Here is a 17,893-nt window from a genome sequence, read left to right on the forward strand (position 1 = left end):
AAGATTCTGGAGACCAAATGAGGTAAGATTCTTGCAGGTTAAGACCAAGAGTCTTTAGGTCTTCTCTCAGCCACGGCATCCAGAGAAAGGATACAAGCAAACCTCAGAGATACCACAGATTTTTTTCCAGACCACCAAAATAAAGCAAGTACCGCAACAGAACAAGTCAAATGAATTCTTTAGCTTCCCAACACATATAAAAGTTATGTTTATATAATATTGTAGTTTATTACATGTACAGTAGCATTATGTCTAAAGAACAACATTCATGCCTTACTTAAAAAATATTTTATTGCTAAAAAGTGCTAACCGTGTCATCTGAGCTTTCAGCAAGTCATAATCCTTTGCTGGTGGAGGGTCTTGCCTCAACGTTGCTGCAGCTTCTACACCAGCCCTTGCTGCTTCACCATGCACTTGTAGGTCCTAGGGATGGCTTCTTTCCTTTAAACCTCACAAACCAATGTCTTCAAACTTTTCTTCTGCAGCTTTCTCACCTGTTAACCCTCACAGAATTGAAGAGTTAGGACTTTGCTCTGGATTAAGCTTTGGCCTAAGGGGGTGTTTGATCTTCTGTCCAGAACACTGAAACAAGGCTGTTTCGCTTTCTTAACGTTTTTGTGTGCTCACCGGAGTAGCACTTGTAATATCCTTCAAGTACTTTCCCTTTGCATTCACAACTCCGCTGACTGGTGCAAGAGGCCTGGCTCCAGCCTATCTCAGCTTTCTCGGTGCCTTTCTCACCGAGCTTAATCACGTCGAGCTTTAGACTAAGAGTGAGAGATGGCGGACTCTTCCTTTTACTTGAACACTGAGAGACCATCATCATAGGATTACTAACTGGCCTAATTTCAATATGTTGAGTCTCAGGGGAGAGGGAGGCCCAAGGACAGGGAGAGATGAGGGAACGGCTGGTTGGTAAGCAGTCAGAATACATACGTTAAGTTCACGGTCTTATATGGGCACGCTTGTGGCACTCTAAAACGATTACAATAGTAACATCACAGATCACCATAAGAAATATGATAGTGATTATAAAGTTTGAAATACTGTGAGAATTACCAAAATGTGATACAGAGACACAAGGTGACAAATCTGTTGGAAAACGCGCCAATAGACTTGCTCGACGCAGGGTTGCCACAAACCTTCAATTTGAAAAAATGCATTATCTGTGAAGCTCAGTAAAACGAAGCACAATAAAGCGAGGTATGCCTCTAATTTATTTTTCAGATTCCTCTGCGGGATTAAAAAGTCTTTTTCTCATCGCATTGCCACGCTCCCTGCTCTTGGTCCTCTTTTCCATGTACTGGAAAATAAAAGGAAGGGGGGAGAAAAGAGACAGCAGATTATATTACCATTAGTATCAGCTGAGTTAAATATTTTAAAATATTTGCAAAATAGTTTTTGCTGGTAAAATTCTCATTTGTCTTTTATTTCACTGAATCTGAAACTGCAAACACAGTACAGCATCTACATCCTAACAGGTGTACAAATATTTACTGAATTCATATTTTCTCCCATGAATTCAGTAAATATTTAAGATGAGTGAGTTTTATCCCTCTTCTGCAGGAACTCACAATCTATCGAAGTCATCTAATCTCTGCTTGAACACTTCTAGTAATGAGCAGCTCACTACCTGAGGTAGGCTGTTTGTCAGACACTTCTACTTGTTCCAAAGGTTTTTTTAATGTTGAACCAGTAAGTGTTTCCCTGTAAATTCTCCTACTGCCCTCCATTTCTTCATGCAAATATCTGATTACAAAAAACCCACTTACTACCTCTGCTTTTAGGCCGAGCATTGCTGGTTTCTACAAAGGACCACAGAACAAGGCTCTACCTTCTAATTGCTACCACGTACCATTTGTAAGGTACTTTAATATCCCTTATAAAAACTTATAAAAACTATCACAACCGGGGCGCCTGGTTGGCTCAGTGGTTAAAGCCTCTGCCTTCGGCTCAGGTCATGATCCCGGGGTCCTGGGATCGAGTCCCGCATCGGGCTCTCTGCTCAGCAGGGAGCCTGCTTCCTCCTCTCTCTCTGCCTGCCTCTCTGCCTACTTGTGATCTCTGTCTGTCAAATAAATAAAATCTTAAAAAAAAAAAAAAACTATCACAACCAGAATTAAATACAGTGCTCCATGCAGTCTGACAGATGTGGACTACAGAGGACCTTCTAGTTCTTATGACCTACGCATTTTATATCTATAAATATTATCAAGAGTAACTGGCTCTTGGCAACCACATTATCCTATTAGTTTACACGGAAATCTATATTCGGCTGAACTTCCCAGGATTTTTTCATTATGAATAGCCATCAAACAGGATTCTCTCCAAATCCTACATTTCTGCAGTCAGTTGGATCTAAGTGCAGTTTTCGCCTTAGAGGTTTCCAGCCTTGTATTTGGATCTGGCCAAAGAAGATTATAAGTAACGGGAAATACACAGCCTGGTACTTAGAAAAAGCACTTGTTTAAAGCAGAGAAACGTGAATATAAGAGCTTTTGTATGGATATATGTACAGACTTATATACACCGACAGACATATTTTAAAGGTGAATGAAGGAATCACTACGAAAAAAGGAACTATTCACTAGGGAATGAAGGAATCCTATGGAAAAAGGAAAAAAAATAAAAGTAAATTCAAGTTGAAAAAACTAAGTATATGTGAACAGCTAGACATCAAAATCTTTTAGGAGCCAGAGATATGGGAAAAGGCCAAAGAAATGAAAAGCAGTAACAGAGAGCTGAGCAGGAACTTGACCGGGCCCCCTGCCCAGACACCGGAGGCAATGCTGGGAAGGTTTGTGTTTATTGCATCTTCGGGTCTCGTAACCTCAAATAAGGGGAGCTAAACTAGATCATCTCTAAGAATATTTCTAGATCTAAAGTTTTGACTGAAAAGTTCTAACAGCCTCTGGAATGATAGTTTTCAAACTTTTTTTTCTTCTTCATCAAAAGGCCACTTCAAATTGCAGATGAAACACCAGGTCCCTTTTATCTGTCACTCATTAATTTCCCTCCTAAGATTGTTGGGGGAAAGGGCATTTGTCATTTTATTTTATTTTATTTTAAAGATTTATTTATTTGACAGAGAGAGATCACAAGTAGGCAGAGAGGCAGGCAGAGAAAGAGAGGGAAGCAGGCTCCCTGCCGAGCAGAAAGCCCGATGCGGGGCTCGATCTCAGGACCCCGAGATCACGACCCGAGCCGAAGGAAGCGGCTTAATCCACTGAGCCACCCAGGCGCCCCGCATTCATCATTTTAAAAACCATTTTTTTTTAAAGGCACTGTTCTAAAACGTAATGGGATACCTACTCTGAGAAAAATATTTGGTATCGATCTTGAATCACATATATCAGACTGCCTCCAGTAATCAGGCTGGGAGGAGGGTCTTAAGGGTAAATCTTCAGAAGATGATATGTTAGAGGCAGACAAAAAAAAATAAGTTAAAGAGCAAATTAAATATAATCTGTTAAAATGTATGTTAAAATATTCTCAAAGGGAGTCCAGATGGCCTTTGAATAAAAGAAGAAAAAAAAAGGATGAATAAGATGTTATTCACAAAACTTCACTGAATAACAAAACCAAACCAAACTGAATCAAAAAATTAAGAGGGATGAGGGGCGCCTGGGTGGCTCAGTGGGTTAAAGCCTCTGCCTTCAGCTCAGGTCATGATCCCAGGGTCCTGGGATCAAGCCTCGCATTGCATCGGGCTCTCTGCTCTGCGGGGAGCCTGCTTCCTCCTCTCTCTCTCTGCCTGCCTCTCTGCCTGTTTGTGATCTCTGTCTGTCAAATAAATAAATAAATAAATCTTTAAAAAAAAAAATTAAGAGGGATGAAATAGAATTAGTGATTATTTCCATAGAAAGAACAAAAGCAGCGACACAGCAGCAAAGAGAGGCTAGTAAGGGAACTGGCCAGACCCTTTTTCTAGTTGAAAGCACCAAGGAATGAAGTACTCAAACGGCAGGTGAAGGGGATGGTTAGAGGAGCACGTGAGAGGCAGGAAATGGTCAAGTAGAAAGCATTAAAGGCAGACAGGAAATACGTGAGCATAGGTTCAGAGGACCAGAGGAAGAAAGAACAGACAAAAACATCTATAAATCAGGTAATAAGGTGACATAAAAACCACATTGAGTTCTTAGAAAATACATCAAGGAGAAAATCCAAAATTTATATGAAAACAAACTCAAAGTAAGAAAAAGATATACAGCATTCTACCAAACAGTTGCTAAGAGCTCAGGACCACCGGGGGGGGGGGGGGGGGGGGGGGGGGGATTCTGAATAAAGATCTAATCATCAAACCAATGGCAAAAATTAGCAAACTGTAAAAAGAAAAAAAAAAATCTAAACTTAGGAAAAAAGCAATCTAACACAACTGAAAGCACATGAGAAATAAACATTTGTACTGAATAAAGTAGTGTGGGCTTCATTTTCTCATCCTCTGTTAAAAGGGGAACAAAGCCCTAGGTTCAGTTTTCATACAAACTAGCTTTACATGTAAATATGAAGAAAAACTCTTTAAAAATCTATTTAAAACATTTCTAGATGGGGCGCCTGGGTGGCTCAGTGGGTTAAAGCCTCTGCCTTAAGCTCAGGTCATGATCCCGGAGCCCTGGGATCAAGTCACGCATTGCATCTGGCTCTCCACTCAGCAGGGAGCCTGCTTCCTTGCTTCCTCCTCTTCCTCTCTCTCTCTCTCTCTGCCTGCCTCTCTGACTGCTTGTGATCTCTGTCAAATAAATAAATAAATAAAATCTTTTTTAAAAAATCACTTTTATATGTACACATTTGTGCAAAGAAAATTATAACTCTGAATTCAGAACTCTAGAAAGTTCTTCAAACGGTAAAGACATTGGAAAGGGATTCTGGGAATGGAGGGGTAAAAAAAGCTTGATTTAAAAATACAAAAGTTGAAGATAGATAATTGCTGCACAGCTTCAAATATTATAACTAATACCTTTCAATATGAGGCTAATAGGGAAAAAATTCAAAAATACAGAAAAGGAAAGAAAACAGGAAGGCCGGTTTTTAGTATAGATTTTTAAAGGTTTGAGACATAAAACAATGGATGAACAGAACAGAAATGGAGTTAACTTTCTTTTCAAAAGCACTCTGCTATATGCCCAAGTCAAAGTCATGGTCTAAAACCAGGTCCAGGAAATGAGTCTTTCCAACCAAGTCAAGCTAGATCCGCATGGCTCGTACATGCCATGGTTATGAAGAAATTCATAATTTTAGACCAGTAAGGAGCCCAAGTCCAGGTCCCACCATGTTCTACGAGGAAAGAGAGGCCCTGTTAGTTACCTGCTATAGCTGAGAGATGGTTTACCGAAGTCTTTCTACTATTCAAACCCAGTTTCCTAGCCCTTACAATTCATCCAGAGGAGTTACAATGATTATAAGGAAACTGTTTTCATTTACGTGCATGGAAAAAATAAAAAAGTAATGTCTTTCATTTCTCCATTTGGTTTTAGGAGAGGACATACATATAAAGTGTCAATTCTCTCTGTTATACTAAAATTTGGAATAAAAATTAGTAATGGGGGTATTCTAAATATTGCTCAGAAAGGTTCTATTCTACTGTTCAACCACTTTCATCCTCTAACACTTTTCTTACCTCATTCTTCAAGCATTTTCTCATCTCCCGATCAAGATCATTGCAATGACCAAAAAATTTCAGAATGTTGTGCTAAAAGGAAGAAGAGGGGTAAAATATTTCATCCCATAATATACTAAGGTCTCTGGCACATAGAATTTAAATACTTATTCTAGAAATAAATGGAATATTTTGGTAATATTTACAGAAATGAATTTAATGTGTTACCACCTTGTTAATAAGCAAAGAGTTAAATCACAGGTATTTTTTTTTTAATTTTATTTATTTATTTGTCAGAGAGAGAACGAGCGAGAGAGAGCACAGGCAGACAGAGTGGAAGGCAGAGTCAGAGGGAGAAGCAGGCTCCCTGCAGAGCAAGGAGCCCGATGTGGGACTCGATCCCAGGACGCTGGGACCATGACCTGAGCCGAAGGCAGCTGCTTAACCAACTGAGCCACCCAGGCGTCCCATCACAGGTATTAAACATACAAATAAATGGACTTATCCTGGCCTTCTTAAAAGAAGGGATAAATGCTCTATAGATAGAAATGAAAACTAAAAAGACCTCTCCTTGATAAAATGGAAGTCTATTAACCTGCCCAAACCTCACAATGACAGAATATAAACAATTCTGTTTTCTAATACCCTTTTAAGGGCAGGTGAAAATCACAGGACAACCATCATCTATCACAGGAAGCAATGTCAAAGTGTGGTGTGGCCATATTAACATGACCAGTGACTTCTTCACTAGCAAACATTCTGTCCCTTTGAAGAATTACCCAATAAATGCTCAGGGCCAAGACTAATTTTCTCATTTGCCTCCATCCAAAATGTCATCAAAATATATCAGAAACACATAACACCGTTACTAAATGGCCTATATGGGCCATGTAAGTAAGCCACTAATCCAAAATGTAAGAAAACCTAGATCTAAAGTTCAAAGTCTGCTTTCTTTGCCAAGAAAAATAAAAATCTCCTAGTGAATTCAAGGCCTATGACAATTAGCACAGCAAAAAGTATGAATGCTCTGAAGCAGATTAAGATGAAGAATGAAGTCAAGAACACGAATTTTAGTCGGGCTATAATTAGTGTGTTTGCATATCACGATTTTTAAGGAATGGGTAAGACAGCATGGTGATGTCCTATAATGACATGCCACAAGTGCTGAACTTGTAATAATAAGCACCTTCTCCTTTTCTTTCTAATTAAGGCTTTCATGGAAACCAGACAACGCGTAATTAATAAGCTGTGCCTCATGCTAATCCTTTCTTTCCCTGCCACTGTAAATGTCCTTTTCTGGTCCACAGTGGAAAAATGGGTCATTTTTTTCTGGCAAGCATTTACGGTAAACTAAGATCTACTACTGGTCTCCTAAGGACCTTTTCAGAATAACTATTTCCTATGTATTTTTCCTAAACTATTTCCTTGGCAACAAATGAACAGGAACCATGCATTTTCACACACCTTCTGGTGAAGCAGAACAGAAAGGATTAGACTTTCAGAATGTAAGGCAGTATTTCATAGTTTGGTTTACATTGACTCATATCATCTATAAACAGACATCTTATTTTTAAATCCAAGACAGAAGCTCTTTTTTTTCTTTCCCAACATTTAAACCCAAAGAAGAATTATACTCTTGTGACATTACATGAAAAACAAACCCAAAGTGCTCCATTGGAATTGCTTTATGAAATGCCTGGGGTCTACATTTCTCTTGTACACACATGGCATAAGCGTCTAGTGTGTGATGTCTATGTCTAGAGAACCAAACTAACTGAGCAATTGATTGAATAAATGAATCAATCAATTGATAACTTGAAGACAATGTACCAAGCAGCAGGGATATAGCAAAGAGGAAGGTGCACCTGGGCCCTACTCACAGTACATGGTCAGACGGAAGAGCCAACTAACAAAGAGATTGCTATACGGTAATAGTTTTCCAAGTGTAGTCCAAGGACACCCACGAGTTCCCAAGACCTTTCCAGGCATGTACATAAACACGGTAAAAACTATTATCCCGATAATCAAAGATCTTATTTGTTTTGTTCATTTGCATTCTCTCACAAGGCTACTGTGGAATTTTCCAGAGGCTGCACAAAGGGCAATATCACCAAAGACTGAACATAAGGCAGATAGGAGGATCTGGCTATATTCCATTAAGCCAGGTATGAGAGAACTGCAAAAATGCAAAACTAATGCCACTCTTTTCACTCTGTTTTGGAAAATAAGGTGTTTGGTTTTTTTTTAAAGATTTTATTTATTTGTCAGGGATAGAGGGAGAGAGAGCGAGCGAGCACAGGCAGACCGAGAGGCAGGCAGAGGCAGAGGGAGAAGCAGGCTCCCTGCCGAGCAAGGAGCCCGATGTGGGACTCGATCCCAGGACGCTGGGATCATGACCTGAGCCGAAGGCAGCCACTTAATCAACTGAGCCACCCAGGCGTCCCTGGAAAATAAGGTTTTTTATGAAAACTTACTACATTAACATATTGGAGTTATTCTTATATTTTTATATAAACATATTATTAATTCCTGTTTTAATTTCTAATTCAGTGAATATTAGTAGCTATAGCCTACATACACGAAAGTTATTTGGGGTCTTTAATAAAGCGTAAAGGAGTCATGAAACCAAAAAGTATGAAAACTATCTTAAAGTAGGAACCATGTGATGTGTGGGGTTATTGGAGTACAGAGTGACTACACTAAGAGAATGCAGGCCAGGAAAGGAGAAAAGGAAGAGGAAGTAACAAGTGACGCTGAAGCAAACCTGAAGGAGGAGGAAATCTGGTCTAGCACACAGGAAGTGAGACAGTGGGGAGGGCTCTGAGACCAGCAAGGAGAAAGCAAGCTCAAAGGCTTAGAAGAGGGAAGTGTGTTGCCACACAACTGCACACAGGAGCACACAGGAGCAAGCAGAAGAGGTGCAGGAGGGTGGTAAGGCCCACAGGGTAAGTAGGGGACAAGTCCATGAAGGCCCTGAAACAACACAAAATAAGAAATTCAGATTTGATAACTTGCAGGCAAAGGGAGCCATTAGAGGGATACAACGATTCAGCTCACATTTGAAGATCACTCCAGTCAAGTGGAAGGGGACAGAGAAGAGGACAAAATGGCCAGGGGGCCAGGGTGGCCCCAGTAAGATAACACCGGAATTAACTGGTGTTAAGAACAGACACATAAATCAGTAGAAGAGACTACAGAGCCCAGAAACAGACCCAGCCACATATGGTCAATTGATTTTTGACCAAGACAGCTCGATAATTCAGTACGGAAAGGATGGTCTTTGCAACCAATGGTGCTGGAACAACAATATCCATAGAGAAAGAAATACTGGCTCATATCTCACACAGTACACAAAAATTAACCTGAAATGAATCACAGCCCTAGGATGTAAAAAAGTTAAAACTCTACAACTTCTAGGAGGAAATCTCCATGACCAGGAAACATACAAAGATCTTTAAAAGGCAAAAAACCCTCCCACAAACCTACAAACCGTAAGAGAAAAAACCTGGTTATCAGGGCTCATCAAACTTAAAAACTGCTCTTTGAAAGACAACCTTAAGAAAATGAAAAATGATGCCACAGACTAGGAGAACATATTCACAATACACTCATCAAAGGACTTGCATATCGAATGAAAAAAAAATTCTTAAAATTAAATAATAAAGCAAACAACCCAATTTTAAAACATCGGCAAAAGAGAAAAAATAATAAATAGATAAAATTTAAATTAAAAGGGCGCCTGGGTGGCTCAGTAGGTTAAGCCGCTGCCTTCGGCTCAGGTCACGATCTCAGGGTCCTGGGATCTAGGCCCGCATCGGGCTCTCTGCTCAGCAGGGAGCCTGCTTCCTCCTCTCTCTCTGCCTGCCTCTCTGCCTGCTTGTGATCTCTCTCTGTCAAATAAATAAATAAAATCTTAAAAAAAAATTAAAATTAAAAAAATAAAATATGGGGATGCCTGGATGGCTCAGTTGGTTGAGCGGCTGCCTTCGGCTCAGGTCATGATCCCAGCATCCTGGGATGGAGTCCCACATCGGGCTCCTTGCTTGGCAAGGAGCCTGCTTCTTCCTCTGCCTCTAGCCTGCCACTCTGTCTGCCTGTCTTTGCGCTCTGTATCTCTCTCTCTCTCTAACAAATAAATAAAATCTTTAAAAAAAAATAAAATAAAATATGACTTTATATGAATGGCCAAAAGACTTTATATGAATGGCCAATAAGCACATGAAAAGATGCTCAAAAACTAGCCATCAGGGAAGTAAATCTAAAACCAAATGAGACACTACTGCATACCCATATAATGATTAACGTTAGAAAGACAGTATCAATTCTTGATCTAGATGTATGCTGAAAAGAATCTGCCTAAAGTATACAGTCAAACAACAACATTCATCGAACCAACAAAAATATCTAACTTCAAAGGTCATAGGTATTACTCATTACCTTACCATTAGTCTTCAAATTTTACTCATTTAAATAATACTTATTAGTATAATTTGATATATCTACAGTATATGAATATCATGAGGAAAATAACACATCATGAAAAGTTAAAGAAAAAACAGACATTCTCCTTATAACCATCTCACATATCAAGTATATGAAAAAAGGTAAACAGTTAACATCTGTAAAAATATCAGCTTAATTTAATGATTTCCAAAAATGTGCTTCCTTTCTATTTTTGGTTTAAACCACAGAATTTTACTCCCATTACACTAACAAGTGAGCAAATCTGCCAAATTAGGCCAATCATAATTTAAATCGAGCTAACATCTATTATAAAAAATGTTTCAATCTCCTTTAAACACAGAATGGTAGACATCAAGGAAAATCTTAGAAAAATCTTAAAATAATTCCAATATGATCAGAAGAGTTAGAATTTAACATAACTGTTCTAGTGCCCTATAATAATAAAAAAAAAAACAGTATTTTATGGTAAGAACATGAATTCTAACTATTATATATTATCTCAGAAGTTCCCTAATGAACCACCATGCTTGATTTTTACTAATCAAGAAATGAGATGGTGCCTTGAAAATCACAAGCATCAGTTACTAATCTTTGGTAAACTAAGATCCACTATATTAACATTCCTTTCCAATAGTGGAGATAACATTTTATATCAGTGTGTTGTACTTAAGTTTCATTTTTGCTTTAATGTCATTTTTCTGAACTCTTACATTTTTGTGACATTCCTTAAGTAAGTTAATCAAGACGTTGCATTCTTCAGTGTGCAAGTGTGGAGATAAGTCAGGATGCATCTTTAGGAGGTGACGGAGCACAGCAGAGCAACCTGTGGATACAAGAGTGTCTTGAATATGTGTGACTCTATTTGTTAATGCGACCTAAAACTATTTCAGTAAAAACGTGCAGTGAGTTTTATCAGAAAACAATGTTGACCTCTGGCAGATTATTAAACCTGAGCCTCAGCTTCCTTATCCAACAATTTCACAGATTCAGCAAGCCATCAGGTGTTGTTTGGAGAACCTGCAGGTTCAGAAAAAAGCAGAAGTCCTCAAGAGACCCAATCCTGGAAATAAGTGCTCCAGTAGAAACAGCTAGCCTATATTAACAAGCCTAATCTCAATTATTTTCCTCACATACCTGAAACTAACTACAACTCCTTTTGTTCAGATGAAATTCTATGAAATAAGAGAATTGGTTTATTAATCCTTTTAAAATGCATATTCCTGAGGGAGAGGGCTAAAGCCACATTAGCCAATCTCATGTTAATGTCAGTTCATATGGACTGCTTTCTTATTCCGAACATCTGGCTGAGAAAAATCCAACTAGACAATGAAGAGAAACAAAAAGCAGATGGGGAAAAAAGTTTTTCATTTTAGCAGAGATAGCCATAAAATGCAATTATTACAATGAAAGGAAGAAGCTGAATTCCAGAAATTAAATTTATCACAAAGTAGAAAATCAGAAGCCAACGTCAAAGGAAAAACATTATTTTGAAATGTCTGCCACAGTTATGTAGTACTATTTACCTATTCCTTCCTTTAACCTACTGTTTTTAACTTGGAAAACATTAACAACAACAACAAAAAAAAACAATTAATTCTTTTAATCTACAAGTTTCAAGAAAGAAAACCTAAGGGAAAATAATGACCTTAGTTGGGCAAAGAGTTCTTTATATAGGTCAAAAGCATAATTCATAAAAGAAAAGAATTGGTACAAACTTACAAACTTAAAAAAACTTTCTCACTTCAAAATACATCATTAAGAAAGTGAAAAGACTCAGGGATGAAAAGCACAGCATAGGAAATGTAATCAATAATACTGTAATAGATTTATTGTGGTGAGCATTTCATAATGTATATAAATTTTTTAAAATGGAAAAAAAAGACAAGCCACACTTTGGGTGATAATGACATGTCAATGCAGGTTCATCAGTTATAAAAACACATGACTCTGGTGGGGGATGCTGACAGTGGGGAAGGCCGCACATGTGTAGGGCAGGGGGCAAGTGGGATCTCTGTACTTTCTGTTCAGTTTTGCTGTGAACCGAAAACTGCTCTAAAAAATAAATAACCTACAAGCTACAGACTAGGAGAAAATATTTGCAAATCATATATGAAAAAGGATTTGTTATCTAAAATATATAAAGAATGCTTATAAACAACCCAACATTTAAAAGTGGACCCAAAAAACAGCCAAAAGACTTGAATAAATACTTCATAGAAGATGAGACAGGAATGGTTAATTCAGCACATGAGAAAATGCTAAACACCATTAGTCACAGGGAAAGGCAAACTAAAACCACAATGAGATGGTAGCTACACATCTGCCAGAAAAGCTACAATCAACAAGTCAGACAATAACAAGCATTAGTTAGGATGCAGAGAAAACAGGCCTCATTGCATTGCTAGTGGAAACAAAAAATAGTACACACTTAGGAAAGCAATTTGGCAGTGTCTTAAAGGACTTAAACACAAACTTACCAAATGACCCGGACCTCGGAAACTGCACTCTTAAGAATCTACCCAAAAGAAATGAGAACACATAGGCACACAAAGACATGTATCCGAATATTCACAGCATTATTCATTATAACTAATACTGGAAACAACCCAAATATACAATAACCTGGTAACTGGACACACAAATATGGTGTATCTAGACAATGGAATACTACTTGGAGAGGAAAAGGAATGCACTGATACAGGCACCAACATGGGGTAACCTCAAAAGCACCAAGCTAAATGAAAGAAGCCAGATTCAAAAGACTATATGATTCCATTTATGTGCAATGTCCAGAAAAGGCAAAATTGTAGAGAAAAAAAAAAAAGCTGATGGGCTCCCTGGGCCTGAAAGTGAGAGTGAGGATTATTTGCCTTTGGGCACAAAGTAGTATTTCTACATGATAAAAATGATTTAGAATAGGATTGAGGTAATGGTTGCACAATTGCAGTTCACTAAAATCACTGAATGGGTGAATTTTATGATACGTAAATTGTACCTTAATAGAACTAATACCAAAAAGTTCAGGAAGTTCAAAAGGCCTATCTACCTTCTACTCACAAGTAAAATCCTTAAAAATATCTAAACAAATTAATTCCAGAGAATTACAGTATTCCTACTATTGCAGAACTCAATTAATAAAAACATCAATAGATCACTATTCCATTGAGTGACTTCCAACTGAGCACATCCACTCAAGGACACACGTGCACACACACGCACACACAGCATACCACAGATGAAGATCCCACATAGGGCTGTTGGGCCAGTTAAGTGTTTGAAATGGAAACTGGAAATGCAGCCAAGTTCAAGTTTGGTTTGCCTGCCACTAACTACAAAATCTTTTTAATGACATAATGTTTTTGCCTCAGAAAAACAAGATCTCACATAGTCTAGCAATTTAAACCATTTAATATTATACCAATATATCACATTTACACCTATTAGTTATCTGGTTATCTGATTTCTGCCTCCCTTTTTTCTGAAGGAAGATGTATACTGGCTTAGCCACCTAGAAAATGTCTTTATATTTTGTAAATATATTTGACAAAAAATTTTTGCATATTTCTATCAACCAACCCTCAAATGTACACTTTTACAGTTTGGAAATGAACTCACAATGTACTAAAATGACCTCGTTAATTGGTAAATTAAATACTCTAGAAGACACTTGGCTGGTAGGATAAATACTGCACATGGCATACAAGTATAAATGCAAACGTATCACGATGTATATTTTTCCTCCCTCTATTACAAAAGTTTATGTCACTATAGACCCAGCCAGGGCACCAATAAGACGTCTTCCCTTCTACGTACTTATCCAACATAATAACTACGTCCAAGAAGAAAATGGGTTTCATAAGGTTTCCTTTTCCTAGTCTTCTTGGTAAAAAACTAAGCTACTACTTAACTTACAGTTCTAAACACTGGCCAAATTCCTTATCTAACAAATTCCTTGCCTTACCAATCATTCCCTTCTTTCCTTCACTCTATCTTTTTAGTGATATATGCTTTTCTTCTTTCCCTCAATTGACCCTGTACCCACACTAACGGCACCCAATGTCCTCTGGTTTCTTGTAACCATTGGTGCACACACAGGTGTACTCCCGGACTCTCGGGAGTTAATCTACAAAGCACAGCTATAAAATGATGGCACCGCTCTTAGAACACAAGGATGTGAGTGCTGGTATCTTCCAGTAGTCATCTTTAAAAGCCTATTCTAATCAGCATTATTATAACTCGAAGTAACTTACGAACTGAAGAAAACGAAATGTATATTCCATATTCTTTTAAGATTCCTTCAAAGCCATAAGAAAATATCTATATTATTAGTGTTGAAAATAATTTGTTAAACATTTACCACACACTAGGCACAAGTCTTACAATCCTTCCAGAACTGTAGCAAGTAAGTACCTTTATAAATTTAGTGAAACCATAAGAAATTGCCTTTTTATAGTTCAAATATGCATTACTCACATTTTCATAGTAAAACTAAGCCCCAGATCACATATTAAGTGGTAGAGTTACTACCCAATGCAATCTCTCATCAGGACAGATAATTCCCATGTTCAAAATAGGAAAGACATGCCTTCCCAGCAGTTTGTGTAAGAAATAAATACAGAGAGTAAAAACTATTTCCCAAAGACACTCTGGTGGGTTACAAGTTCAACAGACAATAATTCTAGGCCTATCTTCCAAAGAAGTCAATGTAATATTATCCTGTCTGTCTCCCTCAAGAAAAAAACAGTACTATGTTTGTCCTGATCGGTCCAAATATTGACAAAGTAAATATCTGGAGAGAGTGCTCAGGATTAAGATGGCTTTGACTCTAGGTTTAAACAGGAAGCCATTAATGAAACTGGGAATATTTGCCAATTTAGGGAAGTGCACATCAGAGGAGACAGATAAACAACCTGGTTCAGTAAAACAAACAATGGATTTACAATCAAAAGTTGTAGACTTATCAGTCCATAAGTTATAACACTTTGGTTACTTAATCTGAGACTAAGTCTCTTCTTCCATAAATTGGAATTAGCTCTTGACCTGTATCTCTGGGTGGTCCTGAGGTTTAAGATAACATATGTGGGAGAATCTGAAATAGTGAGCAGTGAGTGTGACATCTGTAAAGTATTATTTGTATATCTGAAATACTCTTGTCACATGATGGGAAAGCCCGAACTGAATTTACAGTAGTGTTTCCAAGGCACTTTCCAGGACAGGACTGGAAACCAAAGGGTGGATGTTAACAAAGGCAGGTGTCCTCTTCCTGGAGCTGTCCAACAAGGAAACAGGCTGCTATGTGAAGTTCTCAGTTATCTGTCCTCATGTACCCCAAGGAGACTGGCTACATCAATTATGGATGCCGCAGCATATTCTTGCATTGCATTAAGTTTCTTCTCAAGCCTAAGCTCATAACTAAATGATTTCAACCTATTTCCAAAAATAAAATTCAGTCAATGGATAAAAAACTTGTCACCACTAAAAATACAAGGAACAATTCTAAAAGGGTAGTAACAAACTAATTAACACCGGGCGAGCTGCTGAACAAAGGTGAAGGGAACATTCATTTGTACTAAGACCTCATGCATGGGTGTTTGTATTAAGAAAAAGGGATAAATTCCGTTCAAAATGTTATCATTTAAACACAAAACTTCAGTCCCACCTTTACTTCGGCATTTAGAAAACATCAGAAGGGTTAACTTGTCACAGTTACAATGCCTCCCTCGCCACCTCAACTCCACCCATTGCCTGAATTAAGTGTGCACACATTTATACCAAAAGAGCCACTGAAACTCTAAAAGATGTTCAGCTGGGACAAGCTTATCGTTCTGTAACTGGGTGACAGGTCTCTGCAAAGCAATCTGAACTGATATTTGGGGGTGAGCTGGGAGAAAAGAAGCAGTATGTTACTCTCACTAAAGGCATAAAAATTACAGGCTTATTTAATCACTCCTTCACCCTATTCTACCAACACTGAGCTAAAATCTTCCTAATGAGTATTCCATGATAGACAGATTTCAACCACCAGGTGGCACAATTTTAGAAAATAAACCAAGAGTAACCAAGACATTAACCCTGGTAGAGAAAAAGCAGGAAGCATTCTAATAACACTTCAGCAAATCTTTAGTCACAAGGAGGAAACCCCTTATTTTAATGCCACTTGGGTTTTCTTTCAAAAGATTCTGCTGTTTGGTGTCTGCACCAGAAAGAAATTTACACTACGCTGCAATTTCTGATGTCATTTTAAAACAAACAAAAAACAAGTCCAGAAAAGTCTCTTGTGCAAAGTCTGAAGAAGCTGTTCTCTAGGAAAAACTGTGCACTTAACACTTAAGGCTTAATGCTTTGTAAAACCTATCTTTTTTAAAGTGTACTTCTCAGAAAGCACTGGAATTAGTTAAAATAGTATTTCTGCAACTATGTCAAACTACGCACCACATTCAGCAGAGGCAGCAGACATAGCAGGGTATACCTACCTTACCTTTTTATCTGCAGGTGCAAAGTGACCAAATCTAAACATATGCTCTTGAGTGACTAGTGCTCCCAAATACAGACCAGGCCATATAAAACCAGTCCATATACCCCCCAAAGAACACACAGGCTAGTGAAGGAATATTCTTCTAAATACACACAGTAAATGCCCAATTAATGTTTGCCAAATCTTGAATTTAGGATTATTATAGATCTGAGAATTGGTTCACACCTCAACATAGTTAAAAAAAAAAAAAAAAAAGACGAAAATAAGGCTCATTTGAAATAAACTAAGCAAGTGCAGAAGCCTGTATGTATGGAAAGGAGCTACAAGGGGCGTCACAACACAAGTCGGCCAGTGCGAACTTCTTTTAAGCACTTAAGATTTTAGGTTTCCAGAACTCGGTTTACCAGCACCTACTGTGAGCCTACAGGCACGGTGATTTTTAAACCCAGTGAATGGGATCTGAATGTCTCCTTTTCTTCAGAAGTGTACTGATGAAAATAAAATCTTTAAAAAAAAAAAAAAAAAAAAGGTGTACTGATGAGGATCTCCCCGGATTCCCACTTCGCAAGACGGACTGGGGGCCACTCTGCAGCTGAGATGTGCCGGAACAAGCCCCCCACCGTCTACAAACAAATGCTAAACCCCCAGCTGGTAACAATAATAATCCTCCAGTTCCTTGAGCGCTCACCGTACCAAACGCTGGGAAGCGCTTCCCTTCTCACCATCGATGCCGTGGGGTTCGACCGTTTTAGCGGCGTGGAAGCCGAGGCTCAGGCAGGGGAGCAGCCCGCCCGGGATCACTAGGCTCGCGAGTGGCGGGACAGACTGCAGCAGAGTGAAAGGTCTGGGCCAAGCGTGCCCTAAACCGACCCGCGCGTCCTCAGCAAGTGCCTGAGGGCCGAGAGCCCCGCACAAGACCTCCAGGCGCCCGCGCCGCGGACTGCCGGCGAGCCGAGAGCCACCACCCCCCTGAAGACCTACGGCCGGACCTTCCAGGTCCCCACCTCGGAGAGCGGCAGGGGGGGGCGGGTGGCAACGGCGGGGCGCGCGCCAGCAGGGGACGGGAGGAGGGGCGGGTGCGTGTCCCGCGGCCTCCCCGGACACCGCGGGGTCCTCGGAACGGCCCGGACTGCCGAGACTCACCGGACTCGCGGCCACAACAGGAGGGCTGAAGCGACAGTCACCAGCGAAGACTCCCCATTCAAAAGGCGGCAGTCAGGACGCCGGAGCTGAGCCACCGCCGGGTGGCGAAGGCTCTCACGCCCTCCACGGCTGACCTCGCACGGCTTGACCAGCCCCCGCCGCTCCTGGCCTCTGAGGCGCATGCGCCACCCGGCCTGGACGAGCCCATTTCCGGG

General features: G+C 39.4%; 1 protein-coding gene across 6 annotated transcripts; it reads right to left on the minus strand.

Annotated features, from left to right (window-relative positions):
• Nucleotides 1-203: 203 nt before the first annotated feature.
• On the minus strand, nt 204-17,874 carry CMC2 (C-X9-C motif containing 2). 6 transcript variants are annotated; one of them, XM_013057002.2, is made up of 5 exons: nt 17,679-17,864; nt 12,538-12,575; nt 10,771-10,883; nt 5,618-5,689; nt 204-1,303 (listed from the first exon to the last, which is right to left on the minus strand). In XM_013057002.2, the coding sequence occupies exons 1-5, from the start codon at nt 17,858-17,860 to the stop codon at nt 1,217-1,219; spliced, it is 492 nt and encodes a 163-aa protein (XP_012912456.1). In that variant the 5' UTR covers nt 17,861-17,864; the 3' UTR covers nt 204-1,216. The 6 variants fall into 6 exon arrangements, with proteins under 6 accessions (XP_012912456.1, XP_012912457.1, XP_004753994.1 ...); XM_013057003.2 differs by lacking the exon at nt 5,618-5,689 and having other exon boundaries at nt 17,679-17,874; XM_004753937.3 differs by lacking the exon at nt 12,538-12,575 and having other exon boundaries at nt 17,679-17,816.
• Nucleotides 17,875-17,893: the final 19 nt, after the last annotated feature.

The sequence above is a fragment of the Mustela putorius genome, unplaced genomic scaffold (assembly GCF_011764305.1).
Source record: "Mustela putorius furo isolate JIRA1106 unplaced genomic scaffold, ASM1176430v1.1 tig00000174_pilon_pilon_pilon, whole genome shotgun sequence".
In the NCBI taxonomy this organism is placed as follows: domain Eukaryota; kingdom Metazoa; phylum Chordata; class Mammalia; order Carnivora; family Mustelidae; genus Mustela; species Mustela putorius.